Source organism: Paramisgurnus dabryanus, chromosome 18 (genome assembly GCF_030506205.2).
Source record: "Paramisgurnus dabryanus chromosome 18, PD_genome_1.1, whole genome shotgun sequence".
NCBI lineage: Eukaryota > Metazoa > Chordata > Actinopteri > Cypriniformes > Cobitidae > Paramisgurnus > Paramisgurnus dabryanus.
The window spans coordinates 3843630-3854226 of NC_133354.1; the positions used below are offsets into that span (position 1 = coordinate 3843630).

Sequence of the window (10597 nt, forward strand, 5' to 3'; positions counted from 1 at the left end):
GTATGAGCATGAATGGAACAGAAGAGGCTTACAGCATCTGTTTTTACAAAAATAAAGTTCAACATAAGCATATTATTTAAATACCAATGTAGTGGGGTCTACGTTTTTTATCCATTTTATTTTGATGAAGAATAAACAATATATGTACACATACATACAAATACTTTCCATACACGTAATGACTTTTATACTGTACAGACTGTATATTCGATCCCTTTCCCCTAAACCAATCTCCAAACCAAACCATCACAGAATTTTCAACATTATCCAGATGGAAAAAATAAAAAAGTTTAAAATTTTACCTTATGTTTGTGCTATTAATGCATGCGGTGCACTATATGAAAATGTATCTAATGTGGGGTAATATGAAGTAATCAGCAATCATGAGATTCATTACAAGGTTACGAATCATTTTCTTTCATGGACTGTGGACCCCCTAAAGTAGCCTTGGCCCCCCCTGGCTACCCCATTTATAAAATTCACTGCAGACATTACGTATATATCACAAATCCGTCTTCGCGTTAAACTGGTAAGCTAACGCTGCTTTGTATAAACACCATACAAGGTGTAATTCACAGTTTTTTTGTATTTTGCAACATAGCGAAATTGCAACCTGTCTACATCTAGGACACATCTTGACATATACAGTGGTGGCTTATCTGATGAGACAAAGCTGAAGTTAATTTTATGCATTATGTTCAATTTTATATGTTTATTTTTTATTTTATGTTATGTTTCCTATATAATCTGAGTATCTCTTTTCTCAACAGCACCAAATATAATGACAATTCAAGCTATATTGAATAAAATGTAATGTCACATATGCCATACATTAAAAACATGAAACTTCTTTCTTATTAATCCCACCATCATATCTAAAATGTCACATTGACATTTAATGTTGAATTCAGTGAAACATGATGTAGAAGAAGAACGGCCAGGAGAGAAAGAGGAGGTTTTGAGTGACGCCCATAGCACTGTTACACAGATTCCCCTGACAGCATGAGGTGTTGACGTAACCTTGAAGCACTTGTGATCCGGCATCACAGGCAGTTTTAGAGGCACATCCCTTAACAGTCGATGGAAGATATGTAATATTTGCTAATGTAAAGAAAACAGAAGTTGAGTCATAAATGATTGATGGGTGATATGTCAATCATTCTAAACTACTAAAACAAGCATGCAATAGATGTTTTTATATACAAGAAAGAGCTAAAAATATGTACCATGTTCTCAAAGGTTTGTACATATTTCTTGACCATATATAGTGCAATCATCTTTTGGGGAAAATGTCATGTTTCTTTACTAAATTCTTACTTGTTGCTTTAACGCAGTAGTCTTCGTTTCCTAAACAGTTTAATTTGTTTAAGCAGCTCGTCCCATTACAGTAGTAACATTGTTTTCCATTTTGGTTGCTAGAGCTGTAATCTGTAAAAGAAACAAATCTTAAACTCAATTGCTGCTTTAGATGCAAAAATAAATAAATACAGATGTAAAGAATTCATTTGACTTGCAAATAATGAAGTTGCCTGATGAAGCTCAGTGGATCGAAACGTTACTATTGTTAATAAATATTTAAGCAAGTGTGGGATTTCATTTATACTGTACTGTATTATTAAAAAATGAACTAAAAGAGAGTTTCAAGTGCTTGTTTTGCAGTATTAACAATATAATGGAAAAGTGCTTTCCTGTCACACACTTGTTTAAAATTGCAGAGATGTTATGAACAAAAATTGCATGCATGGGGCGCAATCCACCTCCATGTTTCTTAAAGGAGCATTTCACTCGTAGAAACATTAATCTTTATTGAAAGTGCGTCATATTTGTAGTCGAAATGTAACATACATTTAGAATTTGGTGCCTATTTGACCGAGAAAAGGGGTGTTTGAAGTCTCACTCCCTCAACAAAGATATTGGACTTCCTTCTTTTAATGATGTAAAATGATGATTTTTACATCATTGAAAGAAGGAAGTGCAACACTGAAATCTGAATTTCTCCTGTCTCAGCGGCAACTGAGGAAATGATGCACGACCATTCAAAAACATGACTGGGGTTCTCACGATACAAAGCTTAATGCAAATGGTGGAAGTGTCCCTTTAAGTCCCCTGCACAACACCACTAATGCACATAGTGCTATACATTACAGACAATACCTTGGACATCTTGGCTATTACAGAGGTCTGTGTTACAGCACTGCATAGACACCACTAGCCTTGAAAGCCCAATGCTAACAGATGAGTTTCCACAATATTGGGACGAATAACAACTCTCAAACTTTGAGACAACTGCGATGCCACCTGAAAAACCAAAAAAGTAAAGTTTTATTATTATTACAATGATTTATAATAATCATTATAAAAATTATTATAGCTTCACACCTCACCAATAGGGTAAAAAGGATGAAAAACGTGTGAATTTTTGTGTGCATTGATTCTGTGAACTGAATGCTCATTCATTTATTTTCAATAATGTCAAATTGAAAGTGTATTTTCAGTCAGTGTCAACGTGCTCTGGAGAGGTGTGTGTTTGTGTGTGAAACGCGCAACCATAGCTGCTCGGTTAAAATGAAAATACAATGAACACGTAATATGCCCTCCTTGTTTTAGACTCTGAGTAGTAAAAGAACACCGTCAGAATCAGAGGACTCGCTGACATCCCACCAAGCCAGAATGATAGCTGCAGGTCAAACGCAAGCCTTGTAGGTACGTGATAATCTCCGCTGTCGCGGCTGTCAGTTTGGTTCCCCTCGACGCAACTTCGGATTTCCTCAGGCGATGTGCAGACAACATTCTTGAAATTGTAATATACATTTAGTTTAATTGCTAAACTACAAGTAAACGAAATTTCAATGAATTTGAACGACCTGCATAGTAGTTTTACCACCTGCAAAATGGAAAACAATGGGACAAAATAAATGACTTTAGAGTTTCAAATGGCCAGTATTTTGTTATTCTTGACCCCATAGACATGGTGTTGGTGTCATTTTAAAGTTTTTTTTTCAAGCTCTTTCTATCTGAACAACTAGTTTTAGCATTTAACCATGCTGAAAATTTTACTCACATATCTACCTTTTGCACATTTTATTTATGTTCAAAAGCTCTTTCTACAGTAGCTCTTTCTAATGGTATTTTTTCAAAATCCTTTTGCACATTTTATTTATGTTCAGTAGCTATTTCTAGCTCAAGCAAATCCACAAATTTATAAAAGGATTTATTATTTTTTACAAGGTCGTTTGTTGACTGCTGAATATAAAACCCTTCAATATAGGAGTCGAGTCAGCAAAAAAAAAAAAAAAAAAAAAATAGAGTACCACCTCTTTTGGGCCACTTAAAGCACTGAGTTAAATTAAATGAAAATTATAAATAAATAAATACAACACAGATGCAAGTCATATAAACATGCAAACACAACACTGAAAAAAATGATTCATTCAATTTACTCAATTTTTTTAAGGTAATTGGTTGCAATCAATTTATTTAAGCTATATTTAAACAAAAAATATGCATAAAGTAAAATAAAATGAAAAACTTTTGTTTAAATGTAGCTTAAATAAATTGATTGCAACCACTTACCTTAAAAAATTGAGTAAATTGAATGAATCATTTTTTTCATTGAAAAATGTCAAATTGAAATTTTCATTTTTTTGATAAAGATCAAACAATAGGAATAAAAATAATGGAAACTGGGATATAAGTTAAATAAAATAAAAATGATAAAGAAATAAAGACAACACAGATGCAAGTCATATAAATATAAACACTGAAAAAAATGATTCATTCAATTTACACATTTTTTTTAAGGTAAGTGGTTGCGATCAATTTATTTAAGCTACATTTAAACAATAAAGATTAGTAAAGTAAAATAAAATAAAAAACTTTTGTTTAAATGTAGCTTAAATAAATTGATTGCAACCACTTACCTTAAAAAAAATTTGTAAATTGAATGAATCATTTTTTTTAGTGAATAATGTCAAATTGAAATTGTCATTTTTTTGATAAAGATCAAACAATAGGAATAAAAATAATGGAAACTGGGATATAAGTTAAATAAAATTAAAATTATAAAGAAATAAATACAACACAGATGCAAGTCAGATAAACATGCACTGAAAAAAATGATTAATTGAATTTAATAAATTTTTTTAAGGTAAGTGGTTGCAATCAATTTATTTAAGCTACATTTAAACAAAAGTTTTATATTTTATTTTACTTTACTAATCTTTTTTGTTTAAATGTAGCTTAAATAAATTGATTGCAACCACTTACCTTAAAAAAATTGATTAAATTCAATGAATAATTTTTTTCAGTGTGCAAACACAAGTTGGCTTTAGGAAACTGAGATGCTGAGCTTCTTTAGCTGATGTGTACATTAACACTCAATCACACCCAACTCACCTGTAGTATTAACCAGTGTTGCACTGGTACAGGTGTTATATGTCCCAGCAGAACATGGCATCGCTACACCTACACAAGAACCCGTCCCACCTTGACACAAATAACACTGGAGCGAATGTCCTAAAATAACAGAATGAAGGAGAAACATCATCTATTCTGTAGCTACAGTAATAAAACATTAAACAGGCTTTTGTGTTTTGTACTGTACCTCCAGTGAATAGAGTAAAAAGAAGAACAATCAAGATGTTTAGATCCATCTTTGGTCGGTCAGGAGGTGAATAAAATGACAAACCCTTGTCAGTGGCCTTTATATACAGTAGCTGATGAAAAAAGGGTGAGGCTGGAGTGAGAAAATGAAACTGGATAGGTGAACAGAAAACGTTTTTCTTTTTTCACATATTTGGGAGTGTATACTAGATAGATAGATAGATAGATTAGATTGTAGTAATATATTAACTGTTTGTAAAAAACAAAACAAGAAATGTTGTCCCAGGCCTGTATGCAAAAAGATTCATTTTAGTTTACTGGAAATCTGTAAGGGGCCACCAATTGCTGTTTAATTGCATGTTTGTAAAAATTATTTGGGGACTGTTGTTCCAGGTCCAGTGACAAAGTGATCCTTCTTACAGTAGGTTTTATAATATACTCATACACTCTCAGAAATAAAGGTACAAAAGTTTTCACTGGGACAGTACTCTTTAAAAAGGTACACCATTGTACCCAAAGAGTGCATATTAGTACTTTGAACTGCCAAAATGTACTGTACCTTTAAAGGTACATATTTATACCTAAATGGTACATATTACGACCTTTTTTAAAGGGTTCTACCCCAGTGACAGCTTCATACCTTTCTTTTTGACAGTGTACATTAACCATGTTATTCGCTAGGAAAACACGACTAATGTGACATGAGATGACCATAAAAAAATTATGAACACCTTATTGTCCCAAATATAAGACCCAAAGTGTACCTTTTTTTTAAGACCAACTCTTCTCTTTTATAAAGAAAATGCCTTAAAATGATTTAAGTCAAATGGGACCAATTTGGTTTCCGACATTCTTTAATACATTCCAAATGGCATACAGTAAATATAACCTGCAGTCCATCTGGATTTAAAAACAATAAGGCTGTCGATCTCATTGTGAAAAACATGTAGCCTATCAATATTATATTAACATTTTTTTTTTGAGAGGCATTTCCATGAAACAATTTATATTCGGGACAATACAGTATAATCAACTTGGATTTTCAAGTCATTTCAACTTTGAGTGACAATTGCTGTAACTTTTAAATAAGTTGAAATAAGTTAAGTTAATAAGTTTTACAGCAAATATTTTTTAAGAGTGAACATTTGTTGTTCAGGTTTTATTAATTTTCACTCAAAAGATTACATTTGCTTTCTGTTTAACCAGTTTTATGAAAAGACAGATTCCTCAAAAGCATTGTTTGAATAACAGGTGTGACTTTTAAAAATCCTGAAAGAAAACGAAAGTACTACTGTAAACACCTGGGACCTCATGTATAAAACTGTGCGTAGGATCCTTACTAAAAGTCTACGTACGCACAAAAGCCAAAAATGGCATACACCAAAAATTATGAAGACTTCTAAAACAAAGCAATGTTACCTTTATAAATCACAGATCACCTGCAAGTGTGCGACCATGAATCATCCTAATATCCCACCCTGCAAGCCATTCTCCCATCAAGTTTGTTTTTTTATAAATCACAACCTTTGCGTGGGAACTGGCGTATGCACATTTCCAGCCCCATGCTTTATACATAATGCCCCTGAGGATTAGCATTTGACTTTAAACCCCTTTCCTGACATTGACATTTTTACTATAAAGTTTTATTGAGGTTTTTTAATTAAAAAAAAATTGCCTTTCAAAGAGAAAATTATGAGATAGTACAATATAAAATGAGTCACACAAAATGCATTGATGCATATAGATGGTTTCAAAGTAACAACATAAACAAACTGCTTTTGGGGAACAAACATAACTTCCTTTAAACTCGGCAAAGAATCAATAACAAGAGTCATTTTATAGTAGTTTCTGATAACAAGCTAAATAAACAAGTACCTAAATTCAAATCATAAGCATACTATATTAAAAACTACACTGAGCTAAAATGTCTACTATATAATGTCAAGACACAAATGTCGTCTTATTGTTGAGCCCTGATTGTGTTTTTGCAAGATGCTGCAGTCAAAATCAAGCAGGTACAACCAGTAATGTATGTTGATACGATTTATTCAGTGTGCCGTGACTCTCTGTAAAGATTTCATAGGAATAAAGGTTAAGGTGAACATTCTTCGTGGGGTTAAAATCTTGTTTTAAAAAAATTTTTGTGAATTAACTTGTCTTGACAGTGATGCACAGTATATGTGAAATAAACTTTATACCGATTGTGTTTATTTTCCAAACAGATTTTTAATAATACATTTGCAATGTGTATTTTAAAGAGCAGCATAATTATTCAGTGTTAAAAAGTCAAACAGATAGACTTTTCATTGCATTATTTTCACAAATGTATGTCATGAGAAATGTGTGTTTGTGTGGGTATCACTAAAGCATACAATTTACACATGAAATCTTTCTTAATAGACTGTCTAAGAGTAGGTTAAACCAGCATGGATTAGTCTTAATTCTAGATTAAATCGATTCTTATTTAATAAATCTGCTGTAACAGACTTAAAACTTTGATTAAAAATAATCACATTTTATTTTGAAATGATACAGTAAACCCAGATTAACCCTGTTGCTTCATGACTTAAAACTCTGATTTAAGTCTCAGTTAGGGATTAACTTTAAACTTTTAGCTGTGAAAGTGTATAGTAAACAAAAAAACTACAATTAAATGTGCAGCTAAATAATCAGAGACAGCATGAGATGGTGAGATAAGATGATGAGAGATGCCTTTATTGTATATGAAATGGAAATTAAAAGCATGCATTCAGTGTCAGCAGAGTGTGAAGAAGTATGGCGGCAGGTAAACCTGAATTACCAGCATTGAAGCGTCAAGTCTTGTCTTCTGTCAATTTGTCTTTTCTCCGAAAATTCCTACTGCGGGTTTCTGCTCCATGTCTGTGACTACGTATGTTAGCATTAAACTTTAACCTTGTTCAAGATTATTATTAGACAATGGTATGATTTTACAATTCAATACCCTATGAGATTGTCCTAAATAAACAGGTTTACAGATTATTTTACAGTGCAACAAAAAAAATCAGATTATCATACATAACGCCAGCGCAAACCATCATTTTGCTCGTTAAATAACAACAATTTACTAAAGACACGCAGTGGATCATTAAGGTGTGGTCTAGTTTAGGGGTTTTCACACCTGTCCCGGAGGACCACTACTGCACATTTTGCATGTTTCCCTTTTGTGACACACCTCATTCAGTTACCTTACACACCCAGGTCAGGTCTTGCAGTCTCTACTAATGAGCTGAAGATTTAAAGCAGGGGTGTCTAATGAGGGAGACATGCAAATTGTGCAGTACTAGTGGTCCTCCAGGATAGGTTTGAAAACCTCTGGTCTAGGTACACTGTAAAACCTAGTAAAAAAGTTAACTCAATTCAAAACTATGAGTACTGTGAACTTAATTATGAGTGCATATGCATATGACTCATGTTATTCAAGTTCACAGTACTCAAATGTATGTGTTTTTAAACTTAAATGGTTTTAAGGCAATCAGTTTTCTTAATGGTTTGAGTTGAGTTAACGTTTTCGGACGTATTTTAACGATCTAAGTGCAATGTCTAAAGCGCACAGCGCAACGTCTAAACAGGCGTGTCCGATTCCATTTTTGCTAATTTAACGACAAGAAATATAGGGTTGTTCCTATTTTTGTAATGAGTAATGGGTCTGTTTTGGGCGTAACGTGCAATAAACCAATGAGAGTCTCAGCTCTCATCCCCTTTAAAAACCAGTTGCGCTGGCGCCATGCCGATTTCCTATTTAGATGGCGGAATTTGTAGATCCACCAGTTTAAGATAGGTATAAAAAATGAGTTGTTTTCATTTGTATTGAAATTGTTATTTTTGGGTATTAAAATCTTTAAAAGTCGCAGGCTTTTAATTGCTGTAAATGTATGGACAGCCTACATGATGTATAATCTCAAAGAATCATTTACAAATATGCAAGAAAAGGTTTGTACTTTAAAAACACTTTATTTGTAGCAAACGGGAGATGTTTACAAACATGTGGAGCTGAAATGTTTCAGCACTTGGACAGAGCTTTGAAGGTTTTGAAAAGCATAAAGGTTTTCATCCCACCATATACACATGTACAAAATCTGTGGGGTAGCATTTAAAAAAAAACATTTCAATATATGTAATATTTGCATTTGTTTAAAGCAAAACATTAAATTTGGCAGGCTACAGGTGAAGCTGCTCTTTACGCCTTTTAACGATGAATCATCGGTCCACATTTATGTCCAAGAGACTCAATAATAATCTTTTACATTTTAATCCTTTAATTTTTCATATTTAAAAACAGTTGTGTGCTGCTGTGCATCCATGTGTGTGATAAGCAAACACGCGTGGTCGTCCCTTTTGTAGGCACATATTACTTAAGCGCTCATTAAATAACAAAAACAATATCGCGCTATTGACTTTAGGCCAGGTTTTTGTTGGTCAATGGCGTAGTCTATTTTAGTTTCCTCAAAATAGCAACGCGCCAACAATGCGCCTGAACCAAAAGACCAACAGATTTAAAATGCAGCTGACTTGGTTTGTAGAAATTATTTTTTCTGAAAGCCATATTCATGAATGCATATCAGGAGTTGTAGTATCCAATAGGCAGCAAATTCAAAAGTTCTCATACTCAACTGTATAAAAGAATCTGCTGCCACCTACTGGTAAATGATGTCAGATACAGTTTTGCATGAATAGTTCACCCCAAAATTTAATTTCTTCATGATTTACTCACTCATCATGTCATTCCAAACCTGTATGACTTTCTTTGGTAGAACACAAAAGCAAATATTTTGATAAATGTCTCAGTGGTTTTGTGTCCATACAATGGAAGTCAAAGAGTTAAATGTTTGGTCAGCAGCTTGGACTACTGAAATACAAACAGGTCGTGTACAAACTACATCATTTGCTGGGGACAAAACACAATCTTTATTGTTAGTGCAATGGCAACACAACCAAATTAAAGAAGGCACAGCAAAGCACAACAGAAAAGCAAACTTTCAATGTAGAATCATTATTTATTTGATAAACAAAGATATTGTTTATATAGCAAATATATTTGAATGTATGCAGCATGTGTGTTTTAGGCATACAAGAGCATATATGCATATGTGACTCAGTGATTTAGTCATAACCGTCAACAGCTACAGTGTACCACCACACATAGAGGCATATGCCTATTCAAACTTAGGGGTACGTACTGCCCAATAGAGTTTGCATGCAACCTCCAAATAAAAAAGCTATGTTACTTGTCTTTTTATCTGTTTAATATGCACAATGTTATCAATCCTGGGCTTCATCATTATCACGTTTGGCCATTTTAAAATTGTTTTTGTTGCTTTCTTCAAACGGTTGGCCCTGCAGATGCAACAGCGTAGAGGTCATCAGCATCTTAGCGTGGTCACAGGCTTCTTGCTGCTGTATTTTGCTATATCTGTAGAATTAAAACCCCAATTTAGTGCACTTAACCTCCGCTGTGCAGAAAATGTGTGGTTTAAAAAGCGACAGTCTCGACCATAGACATACATTGACGCCTCATAGACTGACGCTGCCTATTGACATCCATAGATAAATACACTAGATGTTGCCTTAGGGTTCTAAGCATACGTCAAAACCGCCGCCATCTTGGAACAGGGGTCTTGTTATAGGAAGTAGCTAGGTAATGCTCCTATCTCGGCCTGTACTTTGAATTCATGGACGATGCCGGACTTTTGTGCTGTGTATGGATGTTAGGCCTACTATAGCACTATGCATTAAGTAGATTTTCTTAATATAAAAACTTTACATTTTCTCATGACTCAATGCTAAATATATGGCTGAGCGTTGGAAGGAACCTCCCAAAAAACAACAACTAGAAAATTGCATTCATGATGATTTTATTTCTGTTACACCTTTGCATAAGCTGATGCATTAAAGATGACAGCTCTATTTGACGCATTCATTCCAATGAACTGCAGTAGCCAAGGCGACATAGTGTATGTATCTATGATTGACATCT

The 10597-nt window shown here is 33.6% G+C and overlaps 1 protein-coding gene across 1 annotated transcript; it reads right to left on the reverse strand.

The window, feature by feature from the left end:
* Positions 1–239: 239 nt before the first annotated feature.
* On the reverse strand, positions 240–4772 carry LOC135721801 (uncharacterized). Its single transcript, XM_065244256.2, has 5 exons — positions 4604–4772; positions 4396–4515; positions 2155–2298; positions 1318–1428; positions 240–1101 (listed from the first exon to the last, which is right to left on the reverse strand). The coding sequence occupies exons 1-5, from the start codon at positions 4650–4652 to the stop codon at positions 908–910; spliced, it is 618 nt and encodes a 205-aa protein (XP_065100328.1). The 5' UTR covers positions 4653–4772; the 3' UTR covers positions 240–907.
* Positions 4773–10597: the final 5825 nt, after the last annotated feature.